General features: G+C 41.1%; 1 protein-coding gene across 2 annotated transcripts in view; it reads left to right on the forward strand.

Annotated features, from left to right (window-relative positions):
- The first annotated feature begins 12 nt into the window (after positions 1-12).
- Positions 13-23,190, forward strand: part of COL4A6 (collagen type IV alpha 6 chain) — a 121,449-nt gene continuing 98,271 nt past the window's right edge. For both annotated transcript variants that reach the window (XM_420322.8, XM_015278603.4), the window contains exons 1-2: positions 13-171; positions 255-315. In XM_420322.8, coding sequence (XP_420322.5) covers positions 146-171; positions 255-315 — 87 coding nt within the window. In that variant the 5' untranslated portion in view covers positions 13-145. The remainder of the gene's footprint in view (positions 172-254; positions 316-23,190) is intronic.

The following is a 23,190-nucleotide window of genomic DNA, read 5'->3' on the forward strand; positions in this document are numbered from 1 at the left end:
GCGCCTCCGCTCAGACCGCACAAACTTTCTCCGTGCGTGCGGGAGGTGGTCCCGGCGGCGGGGGGCCGCGGAGCCGCACCGTTCAGTGACGGCGGCGGTCCTCCCCTTCCACCGAGCCGCGCCGCGGACCCCGGCCGCCCGAGGCATGGGCCCGGCCCCGGGGCGCGCAGGGTGAGTGCTGAGGCGCGGCTCCCACCCCCCCCGCCCGCCCCCGGCCCCGCTTGACGCCGCGCTCTCATTTTGCCTCCCCGCAGGGCGCTGCTGCTGCTGCTGCCGGTGCTGCTGCTGTGCCTGCGCGCCGAGCCGGCGAGCGCGGTAAGTGCTGCCGGCGTGCCCCGCGCCTCCGCTCCGCACCGCTCTCGCAGCGCTGAGGGGGAAACGGCGCGGAGTTACGAGGGGACGCGGCCTCCCTCCGCCCCCCGCCCGCTCGGCCCCTCGCGGGGGCTCTGCCCGCGGGGGTCGGCCCGGGGGCGGCGGTGTGGGGGATCCCGGCGCGACGCCGGACTCGCGGCTGAGGAGCGGGAACGCGCTTTAGATCCCTCGTGGCGCACAGAAGCGGTGACTTTACGATCTGTCAGTCTGACAACTTTATGGCGTAAACACAGATTTTCCTCCCGCTGTTCCCAATTAACGTTTAAGCAGATTAGCGGGGCATCGCCGGCTTCCCACGCCTTCGCGGTGTCGGTTCTGTCGGTGCCGTTCCAGGCGTGCGGCGGCTGGGCTGGGAAGCCGTGTGCTGGCGCTGTGCGGGAGGAGCGGCGTGCACGGGCAGCCCGAGCGCCGCGCGGCCCTTCGGAGCGATCTCTTTGTTACATTGTGATGTTAATGGGGATCGTACAATGCTCTCCAGTCCTTGTGGTCCTGGCTTTAGCACGCATCGCCCGCGAGGAATCGACGGAAGCCGTTCGTGTAATGTGCTCTACGAATGTTTATTTAAATCCAACTTCTAACAAGCTTCTAACAAAAACGGTTGAAAACTTGAGCTCTTGATTTCTGAGCCAGTGTTTTCCCAGTGCTTTTGCTACTCCTTTGATTAAAATTGTAAGGACTGAGAACTTTCCTGTAGCGCTGAGAAGAAATCTTTTGAAGAGGCTTTAATAGCAGAGGGGGTTGTATATTTTAGAAACGTAAAGGACTTGTTTCTACCTTGTGCCTTTCCCAACGCGTTGGGCTGGTAGAATTTCACCATCCTGATCAGGTGGTAGCTACAGGCTCTAATCTTCCCAGAGATTAAGAGATTAGACAGCATGCAGAACTGTGAGAGTTTCTTTTATAAGTTTTTTTTTTTTTTTCCCTTCGACAAAACCAACAACTGTTCTCCTGGGTGTTCCTACTGCATTGGAATCTATGTGGAAACGCAGCAGGTATTTTCAGATCTGTTTGAAACAAATGCAGCAAGCACATTTTGCAGTCATTTGTATAAATCTGTGCAGTGCGTCAGTGAAATTTGTCCTGATTGGTGCAGAAGTGACCAACAACAGAGTTTTCAACCATTCCAGTTTTGCTGTATAACTGTTAGGAAGCACACCTCAGGGTTTGGTTTGGTGGGTTTGTTTCTTTTTTGTTTGCAGTTTCTTGACAAGTTTCACTGTGTATAAAGGGACTTTGTCAAGGGAAGTCTACCCAAGTGAGTAAGAGCAACATCTACGTGCCATTTCTGAGTCTTCCTGGCATTTTTCCTTGGAGTTAGCAAGCAAACAAAGTCTTTGTTTTTATGTGAGCAGTCTGAAAGTATGAAGGAATCAGAAATAGGCTCTTCAAGTAATTTTAGCGCTTCATATGTCTAAGCAGTTAAGGTACTTAATTACTCTTATTAAAAAGCTGTCAGTCATGCTTAATAGGAAAGAAAGACAACTGTTTTTGTCATCTTTTCAGATACAGTGGGTAATTGACTTTCTGATATTGCCAAATTAAAACAAAATCCGACGCAACAAGAAACCAAACACAACTCCTTCCAGCACGAAGTAAACCAGTAAGAGAAAACATGAACTCTGCAGTAAGCAGAACTTTTTTCCAAAAAGTAGGAGTCTGTAGGATTCCTGAGTAGTCCTCTGCTGTGTGATTTGAGTGTTGTGAAATGCAACGTTAATAGAATGAGTTTAAAATTTTAGATTAATAAAGATAGTAGTTTCCTCTAAGCTATTCAGAAATGGTGAACAGCTGAAGCACTCTTTGTTGAAGATGATGTGACTTATAACTGTTTCCCTTTTCTTTCCTTCAATTGATCTGATTTCAGTCATGAAACTTCATAACCACTGAAGCAGTTTGCTGAGCATTCATCTGGAATGTTATGACCAATAGGCAGTAGCCAACATCTTCAAAAAAGCTGTACCAAAGATGACTTTGTCTCAGAAGTCTCTATTACAAGTACACATTTGTAAGAACAGGATTTAGAAGCATGTTGTAGCAGAATTGCTGAGTCACAGCTTGAAGCAGTGACTGAGCACTTGGTGGGAAGGCAGGGCCAACCCAGGGGAGCTCAGCTCCATGCAGTGCAGCTGAGTGACCAGAAGGGGTGGAGCCAGGATCCACCCCTTCCCAGACCTCATTTAAGGGTTGGCAGTGGAGGTGAGGGTATCTCATTGGAGATATCTGAGGCCTTCGGAAGGTAAGAAGCTTCTTTTCTTAATGTTTGTATCTATCGCTGCTGCCTTTGGGCTTGTCCTTATTTGGTGCAGCTAAAGACTTTTCTACCCTGCTATTATCGCTGTACTTTCTATCACATTATAGCATTATGTGTATCAAACTTAACTTCTCCTTTTTTTGAGGGGGGGGGGGGGATATAAATGATGACTTATGCTGAATAGCACTATAAAATTAGGCCTGTAATATGCTTTAATTTTGTTGATGTTTCTGGGATGTTCTGTTATAAATAGAAGGTAGGGGATGGTTGCAATGGTTAGAGAAGATCTCCTGCAGTGAAATCTGAGGTTCTCATCCTTTTGTAAAGCTCTCAGAGAAGTTTCCTCATACCAATAGTTGCAGCAGCTGTTCTGTACTTGAAAGCATACGTGGCATAGAGGTGAGATAACTCCTTATATTATATTCTCTTTCTTACTCTTTAGCTAGTTGAGCACACCTGGAATGTGTGCTGTTATTGATGTGGTAGCCAAAGGAACTACTCTGATCCTTTTCTTGTCAGGGAGGTACTTCTGGAGCTTTTGGATAAGTTATCTTTTATGAGTTTGAGCTTCAGATGTTATTGCTGCTCTTTCAAATCTTTTTTTTTTTTTTTTCTCTTTGATAACGAATGTGCAGCTTAACTAGAGATGGCTATTTTTCTGCTGCTTAATGTCTTATTCAGCAGTGCATCAAGCCCATTTGGAAGTATCCAAGTAAGGTAAATAAAAACTGCTTGGTAAAATCAGTTCTGGGTGGTTTGCTCAGTTTTGAATGACTGAAGCTCAGCTAGTTTATGGCAAGTTATAGTCTAAGTCATCCTGTTTTTCTTCTCCTAATGTATTTGAGGTTTTCTACATGATTCTTCATCTATGACATGAATATTTCTTAATATATTTTCATTTAATGTGTACTGGGCTAGCTTAATTAAACCAAACTTGTTGATTTCAGTGGCCTTATGCCAAAGACAAATCCTGTCCTAGAGATCTGAGTGAGCAAAAAATGGCTGTTTAACTGGGTATTTAAAAACAGACTTGCAACTCTCATAACTCTACTTTCCACAGTAAAGTTTCTGGAAGTATGATCTTATCCATTAAAATCTGTTTTGAAGTGTGTTGTTTTTTCTGTTTCTCTGCCATTTTGATAAGCATTCATAAATACACAAGCCTTCTGTTATTTGACTTCTTGCAGCTATAGTATCTTTACACAGCCTTGAGCTTTGGAAAGAAAGCAGTCATGTTTGTAATATATTTGTTTATGGAAGGAAGAGGTCTACAGAATTAAAGTGATTGTGAGAGCTGTGACTTTTAATCTTCTAAACCTCAGGATTTGCTTACTAGGTAAGGCAACCTCTTATCAGCAAGAGTGTATACGTATAGAGGCACTTGTTTGGCAAAGATTTTGTATTGCATTGAGAATGACCTTTGCAAAATAACCAATTTCCTAATAGCAATATGTCTGCTAATTCCTGTTTCTATAGAACAAAGTGATAATTTGTTTTATATGAAGTATATTAATTTGTGAAGCAGATGTCATACTGTTAATTATCTAGCCTTTGCCAAGATATGTCAGATTTGATGGAAAACTCTGCTAGGTGAGTAGGGGTTTGGCACCTTAACTCCTTCCTAATTCTTCTTCCTTGGGTAACTGCAATAATGAGCTGATGCTTACAGATGTTATGAGAATGCTACAGATTACCAGAAGTTGTGACAGTAAAAGGGTGGTGGCTTTGTCAGAGTTGCTGACGTATTCGACCTGCTCTTTTCCTTCCTAAGTGGGTTTGTGTGCTTCTCTGTGGATACCAACTTTGAATTAACTTAGTGCCTAAACAGCAGCTAGTGGGAGACTGGTAACACCTGTGTCTCAGCCTAAATGTTATAATAGTGACAGAGAGAAAATTAAGAATTTTTGGGGAACTTTTATAAATAATTTTCAAGTTCTCTGAGAATCCTGTCTCAAATACTGGATGGCTTTCTTTGATCAGAAGTAAAATTAAAGCTCGTATGTTGTTACCTGTGGAAGGTATTGGAATCCAAAGGGATTGGAAGGAGGCAAAGATTCTTCTTAGAGGGCATTTGTGAAATACAGTTGAACTCAGTTTTGTCTTGATAGTGACTGCAGTGTTAAGTAATATTGGAGGAAGGCAAGTCAGCAAGGCAGGAGATCAGCAACTAATGTGGTTAACTTTTTCTTTGTCATAATATCTCCATGAATACCCTTACTCTCCTGCGAAGACTGTAGAAGCAGACTGAACTTGCTATCTCTTCCAGTTTCTTTGTCTAAGAAGAAAGAGCAGGCAAGGATGCTGTTTACTACCTGATGCTTGTGAAGAGGATCTTTGGAGGGCTGGCCAAGAAAACTGGAAATACTTGGAGAACTCAAACAGTCTGTTCCTGTGTTTTGTTGTTTTTGTTTGTTAGGTTTTTTTGCACAGGTTTCCTGCAGGTTGGCTTTTTTTTTTCCCCTTTCAGTGATGGCCTGATTTACACGAGAGTTCTGTTACCACAGTTTCTGGTAGCTGCATGCAACAAAATCATAGACGGTGTTGACATCAATTATATTACTTCTGTTCGAAGTCATGTTTCCAGAATAGCTTCTTCTTTTCACAGGTCCGAGGAAACCAAAAGAGGCAGAACTAACATAAAATCAAAGGGTCTGTTCCATAGATCTGCTCACCTGGGCTCTTTGCTACTTTTTTTTTCACAGTTCCTGCTGGTCAGAGGGAACTGAACTCGCCCTCTGATTCTTCTATTCTTCCAACTGGGTATAGCTGTAGTAATCCCTATGGTCTGTGCAGGATTGCCACCTTCTTGTTTATTCTGCAGGATTTTGTTTGTCTTTAGTTGGGTCAACCTTACTGGACCACTAAACCAGCACCATCCAGTTTACTTGGTCTGTACTCATTTGGTTACCTTGATACTGAGAGGATCAGCCCTGTGAAATAGGTTGGTCTGATTTGTTTCAGTCCATGGAGGTGTCAGTAGCTGCTGTATTCCACATCTGCTTCATGGTGTGCTTACTTCTCAGCAGGAACCTACTGTACTTTCCATCACTAGCCCTTGCCTCACTGTGCTCTTACGCTCTCCTCTGTGTCTTCATAGTCTTGAGAGGCTGCCAGTATGTTTCCTGGCTTTAATCTTGCAGTGCTTTTTCTGATGCCTCACTTAGCAGTAGTGAGGACATGTCAACACCTGTTACCTAGGAATCTCTTTTGCACAAATCTTTTTGAGGGTTGTGCCTTATATTTACAACTTTTCCCGCTGTCAATAGAAACAAACAATCTTCAGCAGTTAGCAGGACCTTGGGCTGACATATAATGCAGGTAAAATCATCTAGTTATTGCATCTAGACTAATTGTGAACTGCCAGGAAAGGTAACGCATTAGTCAAGGTTTCTGTAAGAAATAGGTTGTTTTTCCCTTTCCTCTGGTTTTGCATATTTGTCCTGTTTCCATTTCCATAGAAGCAGCAGAAGAGAGGGAAGATGTGGTTTTAAAAAAAAAAAGAAAAAAAAAAGATGAAAGTGCAGTTAAAGAATGGACTTAGGAATGTTACTATGCTTATTAAAAGAACTCCAAATACTCATTACTGTAACAAAGTTAAGTTAATTAACACAAGGAGTAATTACATGACTTTCTCAAAGAGGTACAGGACCGTTTAATAGTTGTAACTGTTCTCACCTTATTGATTGAAATACTGCAGTGAAGGAGCATATAGAAATGGTTTGCTCTGTACAATACATACGTTTTGAAAGCAGTTTGGAACCATTGCAACTGCTGTAGTGTGAACTCATCAAAACAACAGGGAGGTGAGTCATTGCGTTTTACTTTGATGATTAAACCTGTTCACATAGCAGGGTGTAACAGCTAGGAGAACATAGCCTGCAGGAGCAGAAACATTTGGCAAAAAGCAAGCTTGTAAAATTAAGAATTCATAGAAGTCTTCAGACTTTTCCATAAAAGGAGCCTGTAGGCTTTCAGCTTCAGCCCTCCATGTGAGTTTGTAGACTATCAACAAAGCATGTTTAAAGGGTTTGAAGAGTTGGAGAATTATCTGTGAAATTAATATATCTTTGTAAACATTTTCTACATGAACTGCAGCATATGTGAAGCGTGGATTCAGCTGGAAAGTGTGGTTGGCAAGTCCTGCGTTGCACAGTGTGTAGTGCTTTGCACAGAGTGTGCTGACTTTTCTCTTCCTTGTAAGAAAGGATTGAAGTGTGGTGAGTCTCTGTCTCTCAGTCATGACAGTGATGGGCTGTAGTTAGCTGTGGGTGCTGAAAGTGAGCTGCTTGCTTTTGAAATACATGTGCTTTTTACTTTGATTTGCTAGGGAAATAGATGTAATGCAAGCTAATTGCTTTTCATTTAGTAAAAGTTCTTTTTAATCTATTTTCATCTGAAACACAGTTTTAATGGCTCTTTCTTCTTGTGAGCTATGTGATGGTTTTTGATAAGGAGGAGTATTACATTTCTTAACCTAATAAAGTAGTTTGGGCTTCAGCAGGAAGTTGTCTGTGAAATCTCTGGTGAGCGGTACTGAGATTTTTGCTGTTACTTGGAAAGGTGTGGGCTTAATAAGGAGAGAGAAAAGATGTGAATAGGGTGGTGAAGAGAAGAAACTCTCTAACCACACAGTAATAGAGGTGAAGTATTCGAGTTACCAAAGTAAATGCCAGATCCTAAGCCTGCTTTTACCACAAGTAGATACCAGGAATATTCTTTAAACTCCAGAGAGGTTTTGAAGCTAAATGTGTTGGTGACCATAAACAGAATACTGCAGCTGATCTCTACGAGGTAGTGATTATATGGTTTTCTCTGTGGTACTCTTAACAAGATTAATCTTTGTGAATCTATAATCTTGTTAGTGTTAAACTAAAATCTGACTAGATAATTAGAGTGAGCTCCAAACTGTGGTTCGACCTAATACCTCTTAGTGGTACAATTTCTATGTTAATGTGTTGGCCCTGAAGCATGTGGAATGTTGAGAGCCCTCAGCGGGGTGTCTGGGAACTGAGGGCCTTCTGTGTCTCAAGTAAGCTGCAGAAAATCACCTGAGCTTGTGGGAAGGCTCTTCAGAGATGAAGTGGGCTGCAGAACTGCAGGCTAGAATGAGTCCTGAAATGAAAGTACTGGTAACAGTTAAAATATTTGTCTGTTTTATCCTTTTTCTAGAGTTCATATATCACAGGCGTGCACTTGAGTCTATTTCCCGTACATAAGTATGAAGTAAAATATCGTAGTCTTAACTTTTAAATACTTAAGTGCTGGTTCTGTTCCTGTATTGTCTTTCAGTCATGATTCTGAGTACTTTGCAGGTGTCCTTCAGCTGTGTCTGCCCACATTGTTCTGCGGCAGTTTACATGGTAGTATTGCTGCCTTCCATGTGTGAATACAGTTTTGCCCTGGCATGGGTGGCAAATCAGCAGTAGGGCTGGGTTGTGACTCCTTGTTCTCTGCTTAGCCACTGGATGAGAACAGATGTTCCAGCCAGGAAATGCAAATGACATTTTGTGTAATGATCCTGATCTGTTAGGTAGGATAGTTCTTTGAACTATCAGACCATGATTGGCAGTGCTTTGTATGCCCTGGGGCCCTCTGTGAGTGGAAGGCTTGTGCAGCCTGCCTTTGGAGAGCTGGGAGGGTTGCACTTCTAACCAGTATTGCATGGAGATGTAAGAACTTGGTGGTGGTTGTTTAGAAACACTGTCCAGTTTGATTTTCTTCTATGCACTAATGTAATAGTGTGAGTTTTCCAAGGTCTAGTTGGATTTTATCTTTCAACTTCACACTAGCCGGCCAAGTTCTGCATGTGGTTCAGAGAGGAGTGGCACGGATTAGGAAGCAGCATTATCTCAGCTGTAGTCTGACTGTGGCAGAGCGGACTTAATGAATGGTTTTATCAGATTTTCAGTGTGACTATGACTCTTCAACTCTATTCGGAGATACTTCATGAAACAGCAAGCTGAATTGTTTGCCAACTATTTTTGGATAGAAGTAAATGAATGCTACATTAAAAACACACGAAAAGGTGATGTGATTTGGGACTGATGTGTGTTTTTTCCCTCAAACATAAATCTGGTACCGAAAGCAGTAAGTGCTGAACAAATTTCAGGAAATTTTATTGTAAAATAAATAAATCTCAAAATTCAGTAATAAGAATTAAATAATTTTCATGCTAAGTTGTTCTCAACAGCAGTATTCTGTTATTGGCTTTAACTCTCCAGGTTTTTTTACCCTTTTTGTTAGCTTCTAGCTGTGAAACAAAGGAAGAGGAAAGTGATGTATTTATTTTAATTTCATTATGCTACTGTCCAAATCTGGACTGACTGTTTTATGGCAGAAGACTGTCAGCCCACTGATCTTGTTTGCATTGTTTATCACTGTATTTACCAGGAATTAATTTTGCTGAGATAGATATAGATGTGTTCTCTGTACTGTGAGTGTTCTGTGCTTAAGAATGGCTGGACAAAATCATTCCAGCACTGAGATGAGCACCAGTAATTCCCATTAAAGAAATTCCAGTGAGAAAGCTATTTTCCTCCTCTTCATTCCGGTGCTGTGAGCTCACACACAGGAGGGCAGAGGGGTACCGGCTTTCAACTCTGAATTCCTTTGAGGGAGGAATGTGCAGTGAGACGCAGGTACAGGCTAGCTCCACAACATGCTTGTTTGCAGGGGCCCTTCTGCAGCCCAGCAGCACATACATCTCTGTTCTGCAGCACTTCCTTAGCTGTGTGTATTTGTAGTGAAAGGGTGACAGTGCTGTTAATCTTTATGAAGAATGTTGTGAGTTTTCTTTTCAGATAATAGAAGTGGCTTTTTTTCTTTCCCCTGTAATAGATGGGTAGTGAAAGATGTATTATAAGATCATTAAAAGTTGGATGCAGATATAAGAAAGATAGAGGCAAAAAACCCACTACCACCAAAACAACAAGCACTTAACTGTTGTGTGATCTTGTTCTTATAGTGAGCATTGTGCCTGCACCTTACCTAGGGCTGCACTGAGCGCCTCGCTGAGCTGATTGCACTCCATTTCTTTTGGAGTTTTATTCATTGTCTGGCATGAGTGATCCTTTTTTCCTTATGTGTTGAGTGTCAGCTGCATCCTATATTGGACTATTTATATAGATCCTGGCACTGTATCAAAGGAACATGAAGTATCTAGAAGAAGTTGCAGAAGAAAAGTAAAATGCTACAAGTAAACAACTTCATTATACAGCTGCAATGGGAAAGTAAATCTAATTCTGTGTGAAGCCAGATCCTTTCTCTAAATGAAACTGCTACAGTGCATTCAAATATTTGGCAGAGCTGTGAAATTTACTCTACTGCTCTGTTTATATCCACTACAGTCTCTGTTCTTGGTAAGCCCAAAGCTGCTGGTTGCTGTCTGATGGTATAAGGACACCATAGCAGGATATTGACTCTGCCAGCATTGTTATGGGTAGGGCAGCCAGCACTTTGTGGGTAGTAGCTCAGGGATTGGACTGTATTTTCAATGTGACTTGGTGAATGATTTCATGGAACTTTCCTTCTTTCTTGTTCTGTATTGTGTTGAATATGCACAATCACTTTACACATACCTGGTGTTCTGTGTGTCCATGTCTCATGCTGAAAGAGGTTAGAGAATGGGGAAAATATTTAATCATTCCTTCAGGTCATTGTAATAGAGAGAACTGGTTGAAGGGGGCACGTTTGCTTTTACTTCAAGAAAAGTAGCTGTTGGTAATACTGGAAAAAATTCAGTGGGGTGGGCTATGTGTGTTTATATTTTATTTTGTACATTTGTTTTTGGTCTGTTTTCTTTATTTTCATGAACAATTGGCCAACTCTTCTAATATTTATGAATGGAGGATCATGAGAATTTCATACAAAACATATTTCATAAAATTGATCCAAATGCAGCATTGCGTTTCAGTTTTATCCCAGAGAACTCAAACTTTCACCTAAATGTTGTACCTCCCTGTATGTATGTTCCACTGAGGTGATGATTAAAAATCAGGATTACATGAAATCCTGTGCTATATCAAACATGGCATCAGTCTAAAGCAACAGAAGAAAGTTGGTATTATTGTTATAATGGCATAACATAAATAAAAACATATTATCTAAGGACAAGTGATGGCAGGCTTTTAAAGGCTTACAAGAGAATTAGACTTAATAGCACTAAGGTTTCCACGAATCTTAATTGTGCTAGCCTTAGAATGCTGTGCTTTTAACATGTGTGGGTTTTTTTCTGAAGGGTTAAAATATGTACGTGTATATCTATGTGTATATGTATGTGATGCCAATCTCTGAAAATCCCACAGAATTTGCTGCTTTGATTTTTACTGCAGATACTTAGAAAATAATGGTCTTACGGATGTTGGGGTCATGAAACTGTTTGCGTTGCAAAGGATGATGAAAGGTCATCTGATCAAAACCCCTTGCAATAAACAGGAATGTGTACTGCTTGTTCAGGCTGTCAGAGCCTGGTTCAGCCTGAGTGTCTCCAGGGATGGGACATCTACATCTCTGGGCAACCTGTTCTCATAAAAACTTCCTTACATCCAATCTAACTATCTCCTCTTCTAGTTCAAAATCATTTCCTCTTGTCCTTTCACAACACACACCGCTAAGGAGCCTGTCCCCTTCTTTCTTGCAGCCCCCCTTTAGATACTGACAGGCTGCTCTCAGGTCTCCCAGAGCCTTCCCTTCTCCATGCTGCACACCCCAGCTCTCAGCCTGTCCTCGCAGGGAGGTGTTCCATCCCTCGGATCATTTTTGTGGCCCTTCTCTGGATGTGCTCGAACAGGTCTGCCTCTCCTGTGCTGAGGGCTCCATATGTGGATGCTGCACTCCAGGTGAGGTCTCACAGCACAGAGGGTCAGGATCGTCTTCCTTGCCCTTCTAGCCACACTTCTTTTGTTGCAGCCAGAATATTGATACCTTTCTGGGCTGCAGGGACACGCTGCTGGCTCATGTCCAGCTGCTATCCACCAGTACCCCCAAGCCTGTTTTGGTAGGCTGTGCTCTATCCTTGTGTCCCCCAGATTGTATTGATAGTGGGAGTTTCCGTGGCCCAGTTGCAGACCTTGCTCTTGGCTTTGAACCCCAGGAAGTTCTCTTGAGGTCACTGCTTGAACTTGTCTAGGAATCATGGTAGAATGAGAACAACCATTCTTGATTAAAATAAAATCTCACCTTCTGTTCCAACATATTAGATAAAAACTGAGAGAAACAAAACCATCTGAAAAGCATCAGTTTTTCTTTCATAGCATTAAAGTCAGGTGCTTGATTTTTAGAGGACTGTTATGCAACATCTGGATGTCTGCCTTCAGCAGCACTGGGAGGTTGGGAGACGGTTTCCCTGTGACTGCATTATCTCAGATCTGTCAGCTGTGGGACTTCTTGGATCTCCATGTGAAGCAGTTGGCACTGGTGCTGTTGAAGTTAGGATCTCTGGAAGGCTGGACAGAAGAGCAGAAAAAAAAAATCATTTCTCTGGCCTGCAGAGTCTGCTGTGTTATATCATATTTGATGCACAATGAACATGGTTAAGTGTTAAGAACAAAGTTCAGCTTTTAGAAAGACATTGATTGATTATGTTCTTTTAAAGTATTTTAAAGTGTCTTTGGTTGCGCTGGTGTCCATGGGAGGAGAAAGGCTGTTAAAATGGAGTGAGGAAGCCCAGCAGGGAAGCCTGCAGGGGAGGTGCCTGAAATCCTGTTCAGTGTTGCTGTTACCAGTCAGGAGACTGTCCATGCACCACAGATGGGAGCATTTCTATCACAGAGAGGACAATTTTACTGACAGCTCCTCAGCAGCCCTCTTATATTCCTTGTTGTGGTTTGGTGTGAATGTCTATAACTCCACCATAGCAAATGTAAGGTGTTTTCTTCAATATGAGACAAGAAATGTTTCCGTAGCTGATCTAAACTGAAATAAGTTAGACCACTTTTACATTAAGATAACTTCCTTGTTCACCCTTTATTTGCCTATTGTGCCTCTTTGTCAGCCTGCATACTTAAAAGTAATCAACTAAAATGCATTCATGTTCTCGGTGACACTTTCTGTCCAGTTAGCAAACGTCTTAAACCCTAAATTCATTCGGTCAGATAATCTTTTTAGATCCTTCTTGGGTCAGTATGTTTGACTGAAATTTGATATTGGTTAATGTAGCCTTGTTTGCTACACATCCATGCTGTATAAGCTGCCAGTGTTAGGGCAACTTTGGAAAATCTGGAATGAAATACTTTTGAATTCACTGCTCGTAGGTAAGTGAATGCTCATGTAGCCTTTTGTTTGGTTTTTCTATGGAATTTAATTTACAAACTTTGCTGGAAAATAACCTTTTGCCCTTATTAATGTATCCTGTATCACAGGAACCTGTGGGGTGTCAGGATGTGCAATGTACCACCCTTGTTCTACAGTTTGAAGTTATTTGCCTCCAGGAGGGATTCTAGGAAGTTGACGTTTGGATCAGTTCATAGGTTGAACTCAGCTTTGGGTGTATTTCTCCCACTGCAGCTCTAGGTCTCGTACCCATCCTAGCCTGCGTGACTGATGTGGGACTGTAGGAAGCTGTGACTTTCTTGTGGTTAAAAGAAAGAAATGTAACACTTATCAGAAATCTCAAGCATGTAATTTTGAGATTTTACGTTTTAAAGACAGGTAATGATTTTTTGTTAACTGTGTTAAAAATTGGTGAGGTTTAAATATGGCTATGCACTTATTTAAAAAAAAAAAGTTCTGAAATGTCACCATGGGAAGTTGTTAGTTTTTCTCATATTTGTACTACTGCTCTTGCGATGGTGGCACCTGTGAACTTGAGTCACCAGATATGACCCTACTGTACTCTTACATGTGAAGTCAGAATTGAAATAGTCCAGAAGATCTACAGTCTTCCAGATGCATACAAAACTTTGCAGAATCTCACTGCTGCTGTCCAAGGCGCTGTATAAATGTTGCTTTCTTGGATACTCAATCTGATCTCCCGCCTATTAAAACTCAGATAATGCCTGAGTTAAATGTTTTACCTGAGTGTGGATGTGAAGGTTCAGGCATGACTTTAATTTACAATCCCATAGTGCAGTGTGCAGGTGCTGAGGAAAGTCCTGAGAACATCTGTCACTTCTTCACAAACTGTTCTTCCTCCTCAGTCTTACACCAAAGCAGCAGCAGAGCCTGTGAGCTCAGAGCGCAGCTGGGCTTTGTGTGGCTGGCTGTAAATAGGGAACGTGAATAAGGAACCTTTCTGCGACAGCATTTTATTGTTAAGCAGATCGTTGGTGTGACAGCTCAGATCATAAATCTTTTGAGTCAATGATCAGTTATCCAGAGGGATCATTCTTTCCTCTTCCTTGCAGCAGCAGAAGTGCTAGTCTTCCGGAAAACATGAAATCACTTCATATCTTCAGTAGAAATGTTCCTGTGTGCAGCCAGAAAAAAGTACGAAAAACTTGCTCAAGCCAGAAAATACATCTCAGCATACACTCAGGGGACAATACACATGTCTTTAACAAATAGAGAAACTAATTAGGGTCATAATCCTTGAGGAAGGTTAAGATTAAATTATCCAAAGCTATTATACTTGATGGAAGTAAAAATGTGTGTGGGTGTATGTTTATATGCAGCTATTGCTTAGTTTTGACTTTTTGGAAATCTCGAATGGCAGTAAGAGCAGTTTGAAATAGTTCTTGGTGTGAATTTGATGTCCTACCCAGATTAATTATTCAAAAACTCATATGAAATCCTTGAACATCTGGAAGAAGGTTGGAGGAGAGGATATTTATCTAATCTAGTTTTGAGGTAATTTAATCACTTAACTGATACATCACTGTGAGAATGACTATTACCAACCAGAGCCCTCCTATGGCCAAAAAAAAGAATGTTAAGAAGGATAAGCTGGAGTACCAAGGCCAAGTGACTGACTGAGAGCATAAATGCCTGCCTCTGACACAAAGATGCTATCACAAGCACTCCTGTAAGCTGGCATGTGGCTGGGCAGTATGTGAAAGATCCACAGAAAAGGGAGCATGGTTGTAACATGGTACAGCTGTTTTCTTTTTTCTTTGCACTAATGCACAGGAAACTCTTAAGGCTTTCATCCATGTAAGTTATTTCTATGGGATCTGTTTTAGAATATGCAGCTTCTTCACATACCTTCACTATGGAATGAGGGTTCTGGATAGTTTTTCAGGTAGTGAAACCTAATATGGTAATTTCAGGTAATAAATGGATGAAGCAAGTGTCATTTTGCTGTGGAGTGCAGCATACCAGATCTCTGCAGCGTTACTGTTCCGTTTTGCAGCATACCAACAAGTGTTGCACAGCATTTTTGGATGGGCAGAACAATACATGACTTTCCTTGAAACAGCAGGGAATTTTAAGGTCAAATCCAATTGTTTGTGTTGAAATATGACCAGGACACAGTGTCTGGTAACCCAAATAACTCCAGTTTCCTAATGGCCACCAGGTGCCAGGACCTTAGTTGTTTTTTTTGTTTGTTTTTGTTTTTTTTACCTTATCTGAAACAAAGGGTAAGTCATTGGAGCTCTAATAGCTCAGGATAGGGGAAAGAGAAGTGCTTCCTGCACGTTCCCAATCCTGCCTGTTCTGTCACTGTTTTCTGTGGAAGCCTCTTCTATGAGGATTTGTTCTCAGTGATGGATTCAGAAGTAGATTTCTCATTAGTTCTGGCTTAAAAACATCTTGTTTTTAGTAATTCAAAGGAGAGATTTAGTGGGTGACACTTTGCTACTCCTTTCCATGAATCGTCCTCAGCTATTTTTTTTTTTACCTTTAAGAAAACAGTCAAATACTTGGCTGTGTGTGAGAATATTAGTGTTTCATGAAGCTTTCTTCAGAAGGTTTAGTTGTGCAGTATTTGGTCAGTCTGTATTTGTTGGCCTTGTAAGGAAAATGTATACACAGTGATGCTCCTCTCTGGTTTGAGTGATTCTGTTACCCCACTGTGCTGTTGTGTGACACCTGCGCTCAGGAAACTGCAGGCTTCAAGTCAGTAAGAATATTTTAACACCTAATTATTACTAATTAGGTTGATTTCCCTCCCTTCTTAGATTTGGTAATGGTTCTATTACATGCCAGCAAGAGGATAGGACCAATCTTGTTGAAGTTGGTGAACTGGAGAGCTTGAAACGTTTTTCTTTTAGTAGTCATTTTTCAGAAAGAGGATTGTAGTGCCATAGTGCATTGTTTTTGCTTTTGGTATTTCTATAGCACTAAAATATGTGCAAAATAGAAAGCCAAACATATTTCAGGCGTAACTTCATGGTGTTTTGTTAGGAAGTATTGTGCTGATTTAGCCCCAAGCTGCCCTTGGCTATAAAGAAAACAAAACTCTTCTGAACTCTCCTTCTTGTATGCTGTGTGAACAGAAGCTAACACAAGTCTTTTACTCCTAAAATTGTAGACACCAGCAGTGTTCAAAAGGAGGATGAGCAGTGGCTGTAAATTCCCTTAGTAAGCCCTCAAGCAGATGGTCCATTTTTTTTCAGCCATACGGTAAATACAGGAACTGATCACATATCTTCCAGTTAAGTAAGTAGCAACTTTGGTCACTCTTTAAAAAATAATAATAATAATAAAAAAATTACCACCTTAACTTCCTTGTGGTATGCCATGCATCTTTGTTTATTAGCCTTGGAGGGTCATAGCAAAACCAGAGCTTGCTATCTCTCTCCTCTTTAGTGGCAAGTGGGACCAAATACATTGAAAAGTCTATGGGCATTGTAGACAGTAATGAGCCTGTGAAGAGTCATCCTACCACCTGCTGAACCACAGGATATTGCATTCCAGCTCTTGTGCAATATCAGTGCTGTGAATTGCCTGCCTGAACTCAGTGGGACAGACCAAAAGTAGAAAGAGGAAACTATTCCTAATGTTTGTTTGAAAGTTTTCTGATCCTGACTTTATGACTACTGTACATCTGACTTAAGAAGTCAGAGTTCAGCAGTAGTGGTAAGGTTTCTAGCAATTCTGTTCTTAAGGGGGGGGGGGGGGCATGGGGGGGGAATCAAGTTTATTTCTACTTGCCTCTTAACATTCTTCTCCTGTGTGAGCTTGACTGCGCAGGTCTGGAGTGCGTGAGGAAAAGCCTGTTCTGGGGAATGCATTGAAAATCGTATAGCAATTGTGTGGAGAGGAAAGGAAGGTTAATTTCTCAGTGGATGAACAGAAGAGAGGCTGACTTTACAGTAGGCATATGGAGAGGTGTGATGGAAATGGTAAAGCCATTTCATTTGTTTTTACTACAAGTGCCACTACTGGACTTTAGCAAGAACTTTAATCTTTAAAGCTTTGCAAATGAGCTTAGTATACCTCACCTTTTGTGGAATAGCTATGAGCAGACTGAGTCTTTTTCCTCTCTCCCTCCAGCTAAATCACAGCCCACTCCACTGAAAGCATTTTTTTGAGTGACCTTTGCCCTCCCTCAAAACAAGTGTTGGACAGGGCCAAGGCCAGGAATCCAGTCAGTCTCTGCATCCTCCCTGAAGAACATCATCAAACAGCTCATGGAAAAGATGATCTTAGACATGGCAACTGTGAACTCATGACTTGCACCATAATGATTTCAAGGGCTCGAATTGCTTTTTTTTTTTTTTTTAATAAGGGAGCTTGGACTCAAGGTCTGGGAGGTTTGAGGATGGGAAGAATTCAAGACTGGATTCCTCCTTGGTTGTCAATTTATATCCATTGGAGGTCTTTAGTGGTAACTGAAATCTGTTTGCCTTATGGAAATGTTTGTAATGGTGAGATGCTGACAGTGAAATTGCATGCTTTATAAAGAAGCTCGAGCCAAAAACTAGGTGTTTCAAAGGCAAAAAATACTCTGATTGCTGAGGTAACATTCCCAATAGTGCTGAAAACTTCTGAGATAAGAGATTCTAAAAGATGTGTTTTATTACTGCTGAATGCTCAGAGATCTTCAGGGTTAAATTTACATGATGGGGGTGTTGAAACATGTTTTTTTTTTTTCTGTTGTTCCAAGTCAGCGCATGCATCTACTGCGTAGTGTAGGTGATGGGTTTTGCTTAGAAATGTAGCTTAGCATGGGTATATGAAAAGTTGAATGTTCTCTATATTCTGACCGTTACTGTTTCTGTGTATTCTTCTAACAGTTCATGCAGAGCACAAAATCAGAGAGGGATAGTTTACAATATCAAAGCTGTGAGTTGGCTACCTCAGTCTATTTTGGGGTTTTGCTGACCTATGCTAATGGCAGACTCATATGTTTGCTATGTTACTTAGATTTGCTAAGAGATAAATTTGCATGTACTAAATTTAAAGGGGCTAGGTATAGCTCTGGGAAGTTGCTCAGGTGAAAGACATCAGTCTTTGTATTAATGAAAGATTGTTTGATGTCAAGTAAGTTTAAGTGACCCATTACATCACAGTACTGTTTATAATGAGCGTAACTGTGGTCCTGTGTAGAGAAAGATGGAGACTGTTCTTTTCCACTGTATGCTGGACAGTGTCAGTACTGTACGTTAACTTACCAAGCTGAGATAAATTCAAGGATGCAGTGATTTTATGTATTCTATTCTAAGCATGTTTCTGTCAGGGTCATAACAAGTCTAAAGAAACATGAGGCAGAAGTAGAAAGAATGAACCGAATATGTTCTTAGTTGTGTTAACTTTGAAGTCTCTGCTTGCATCAGTTGGGGCTTTAGATCAAAACCTCCATCCAAATATTTCTCTTTCTCAGAGCTGCAGTAAGTGGCTAGGTGTGTGCATTTTCTCTCTCCTCCCCTGTCTCTCTTGCATTCTTGAAGGTATACTAAGAATGATCTGACTATTGGGAAGAAAATATGATATTCGTAAGAGATTGTGAGGAAATTACCAGCCCATAAGACTCTACAGCTGTCCTAGTGAAATCAGAATTAAATGCACATGCTCTAAATGAATACTATTGTTATTGCTAAATCATGTATGTTACTTAGACTAGCAGAAATTTTTGTTGAGAATTTGAGTATCCTTAGAGATGAAAGTTTCAATGCAAAGGCACTATTAAAAAGATTTAAAATCAGCGTGTTAAATCTGCTGGTATGCAGTTATTCAGTCTGTGGTCAAGGATACTGTAAGGGTGAAAAAGCCCAAACATCTGCTTGTATTCTTACGCTTCTAGCTTCAATTGCTTGACTGGCTGTACTGTGTTCAAACTAAGAAGAATTCACAGAACGTCTCGTTCCTGTATTCCAGCCATTGAGCTAGATGGGGAGAGTTTGGGATTTAAGAGGACCTGGAATGTCGTCTTTGTTTAAAATGTCAGAGGTGGTATGACTATCTTGAACTGTCTCCTTCAAACAGCTCGAGCATGCTGTTCAAATTCCTCACTGGAGAAACAAAAAGCAATTCTAACAGATATCCATGCTTGACAGAACTGTATTTACTGTTGTTTACAGAGACCTCATAGATTTGTTTAAGGAAATAAAGGATACATGTACAAATGAAGGCAAAATTGTCCCGATCAAAATGTGGGTGGTTGGGAAATGAATAACTTTATTCTGTGAATGAATGTGAATTGCTGCAGTATAGTCTCCTTAGATAATATCCTCCCAGATGTTTTCTCATCATTGTTTGCATCTGATCAGTTCCTGTTGTCTGAAAACTCATTTGTTTCTCATTGTTGACATAAGAGGAATCTTTGAAGATGGTCTACTGCAAGATAAATAGCCTTGAGTTGTAATAAAAGTGCCAAGCTGGAGTCCAAAGAGTCAGAGTTTTGCCTGTAGAAGAGATGTGCAACTGTGAGTCATTTTTTAACTCCTCTCTGTAACTGTCAACGGGAATAGTTATATAAGTGATGGAAGACCGTTGGCTTTAACAAATTACATAATTTTTCTTAACATACTTTAAGCTCCAAATATCAGCATATGGTATGTATGGAGAGATGTTTTGCCAGGGCAAGTCTACATCATGCTTGTGCTGATACTGACTTATCAGTTGCCATTAAGTCTTACCTTCTGTCTGTATGTTGTTTTGTTTTTTCTTTTTTTATGGTGGCATTCTCTGAATTCAGAGGTACTACTTCTGCTGGCATTCTGAAATCAACCAGTAGGAAAGGCATTTGCAGAGGAGAGGAAGGAATTTCGCTACTTACCTGAGGTATTTTATACTTATCTGTGCAGCAGAACACAGTGAGTAGAGAAGAGTTTTTAATGCAGCCCAAGAATTTGGGTAGTGATGAAGATTATCTTCTACAACATAAAGCAGTACAGCAAAATCAAAGAGAGTGGGATGTTCTTCTGGTGGTGCCCCAGCAATGTGTTAGGAAGAGTGTATGTGCTTTGATCAGGAGACTTTTACAAAGTGTGATTAGATAACATTTATGCAAGATGCACTGAAGTATCATGTCTTAGAGATTCCTTTTCACTTATGTTCAGGAGAAGTTATCACTTGTCCTAAACATGTGCAAGTTCCCAGGAAGTCTGGGGTGGATTCCCTACTCAACTGGTTTTCCCTTCTGATAGTGGTGGTAATGTGAAGTGGTGGAAGTGATGTGAAATCAGAATTAGGACCCATGTTTCTTTTATTCTATCTACTTTTAATTTAATCACCTTTGCTAGCTTTTACTATTCCATTGTTTATCTGTTTAGCAAAACTAATTATTTACTGGCCTTCAAATGACAAGGAACTGAAATCTCTGGACTAGCTGTTAGACAGGTAGAAGTCTGTCCCTGTCACTTGTGCTGGGTACCTTCATCCCAGCTGGAGCTGGATTGCATCAGTCCTCTTAAAACTGTAACCAGAATCTTTCTGTCCTCTGTGGTTTTCAGCTTCTTTGATTATGATGATTTTGCTTGTGTTCTTATGTATATTAATAGTACAACTTAAATATCAAAACTTAATTCATTTGAAAAGGTCTATTTGACTTTAATCTTGTCAGTTGGACCATTTTCCAGTGCATCTCAGTGTGGTTTATCAGTTTGTGTATGAGAATGTTAAAGCAGGCAATGCTGAGCACTTCGCTAAAGTCATATTAAGCATCCACTTCTCCCCTCATCCATCAAGCATGTCATCTAATTGTGAAAGGCTCTCAGGAAGATTAAGCATCACTGCCTCTTCAGAAATATGCACAAACTGCTGCTGATCACGTTCTTGTTCTTCACATGTGTGAAAAGGGCTTCCTGAAGGATTTGTTCCTCTGGCCTGCTGTGGATTGAGGTGAGGCTGATAGGCATGTTCCCCATATCCTCTTTCTTGCCTGTTTCAAAGATGAGAGCAACACGTGATTTCTTTCAGACCTCAACCCATTCTGATCACCATTCAGAGATGATCAGGCGTGGCTTTTCAGTGACATAAGCCAGCTCCCTCCCTGCTGGTGGGCACATTTGTCATATCCCATAAACTTACACTGTTCATCTTGTTTAAATGTTTCCTATCCTGATCCTCCTCCACATTGGCTAAGTCTTACAGCTTGCAACTGGTATCTAAAATGTAGCGGATCCATGTGCAGGTTAAGGGTTAGTAGGGGTCTAAAATGTTGGCTGTAGAAATGTAGTTGCGAAATGAATTAACATTACTATTCTTTTGTGTTACTTTATGAAAGGACCTAATGTGACCTTTAAAACATCTGCTCATAAAGACAGGGTGTTAAGTAGAACTATAGGCCAGAGCACTTTGTTCTTAAAATGACATTTTTGGAACTTTCATTAAAAGGACAGGCTGTTCCTTCCTTTGAGAGAGGCCTCTTCAAAACTGTACTGACATATTAAATTCCTCTCCCACCCTGATGCTGTTCTCCTGCCATATGCTCAGTCAGAAGGATTATTTGCTTATAGGCTTGACAATAACAAGAAAGGTACTCAAATGATGAAAGTTTACTAGTATGTACAAAAGTGTTTAGTCTTGTCTTAACATTCAACAGCTGAGGCAAGGAAGTTTATCAATCTCAGTGTAATTATTTACTGTTTCATGACGGTGATTTTGATGGTCTAGTAGCTAATAGTTTCTGGGAAAATGACTTTTCCACCATATGCAGTCTTTGTATTAAAATTCTGTGTGGAAAGAGCAGCATATGTAGTCTAGTGGCTCTAGTCTTGGAGAAGCATTAGTAGTTCCTCCACACCACAGTTTAGTCTTATGAGACCACTGGATTGGAGTAGATAAATGCAATGCCTGCTGCCTCAAATAGCACAGTGAGCTCATGGTAGTGTACTGTGGGATTAGTGCAGCAACCTGGGTGCTTTTGTCCAGTGTCACACCTACCTTCTGTTCCCTTCTTTACATTTCATTTCAAACAGCACCTACAGCTATTTAATTTTTTCTTAGTACAAGAAGAAAGTAATTCTGATTCAGGTTAATTATAACTGATCTTGAGAGCTGAATCACTGCAGACCTTTCCAGAGCTAGAGCAGGAGGTGAATGGGAAATCCCATGTGCCAGGGAACAGCAGTGAGACAAGTACAAGAACAAGTGAGTGGGGCAGAAAATGACTTTTGTTCTGTGATAACTAGTGAGAGAGTAAAAGGAAGTAAGGAGCTGAGAGTATTAACCTTCATTATAATGGAATATGTTTGCAGAGAGATCTTCCAGTATTTTCTGTGCTGCAAGAAACAACCTATACTCAGTCTCTGGATAAAATGGCATTTGGCCATGCCTGAGGAGGACACTGGGATAACAAGCCCAATCTTGCCTCTGTTGGAGTCAACGAGAAGTTTCCATTGACTTCAGTGAACGCAGGATTCACAAGTATTTGCAAGTCTTCAGTGAGGTCAGACTCTCTGCCCCTCCTATCGATACACCCAGCAAGAAAAGGACTAATCCTGCGAAGAGCTGAGCCCATCAAAGTCAAGGAACTATATATAATTGAATACTTAAATTCAAACATTATATTCTCTGTCATCTGTGAAGTGCAATTTTATGTTGTACTTAATTCAAGCTAGGCAGGGACTTCCCTCCATCCTCTTTATGGCTTGCTGCCTGCCCTGTGCTGGATCAGGCAGTTGTAAGGTGAGCTGGATTGTCTTCATGCTCAGACAGAAGTCTGGTCCCTGCTGGCAGTCTGACCTGCTGTTGCTACTAGCCTCTCATGACTGCTAGCTATGAAAGAGTGGGAATGAGAAGTGAGAAAAGAGAGAGAGAGAGAGGAATCTAAGAGTGGAAATGAGACTTAGGGCAGTGGCCTTCAGACCTGTGCAATTCACATGGAGAGGTTATTGAATCAAACCCTAAATCTGGCCTTTACAGGTGTAGAAGCCCCTCAAAAAAAACTTGCTCACACTGCTGCTAACTGAGCAGAGTGACGGGACCAAGTCTTACAGAGCTGTGGCAGTGAAGCTGCTCCTAATATTGCAGCAGCTGTGTTTTGTCCCTTACATTTGAGAGCTAACGTAGCGCCAATTTCTAGTTGCATCAGGCAACAAGCCTGGATGAATGTGATTTCTCCATTTTCATAGCTCTTTAAACATTGTTCTAAGTGAACTAACAAATAAATTGTATCCTTTCAAAATCTTTTCATTGACTTCGTTGCTTAAGTTTCAGATAGAGACAGGAAGAATTACAGAGTGCAGGTTGGTGTATTTTGGGTGGGAAAGGTGGAAAGAATAGTTCAGTGTACATTTACACTA

This window comes from Gallus gallus, chromosome 4 (genome assembly GCF_016699485.2).
Source record: "Gallus gallus isolate bGalGal1 chromosome 4, bGalGal1.mat.broiler.GRCg7b, whole genome shotgun sequence".
Classification (NCBI taxonomy): Eukaryota; Metazoa; Chordata; class Aves; order Galliformes; family Phasianidae; genus Gallus; species Gallus gallus.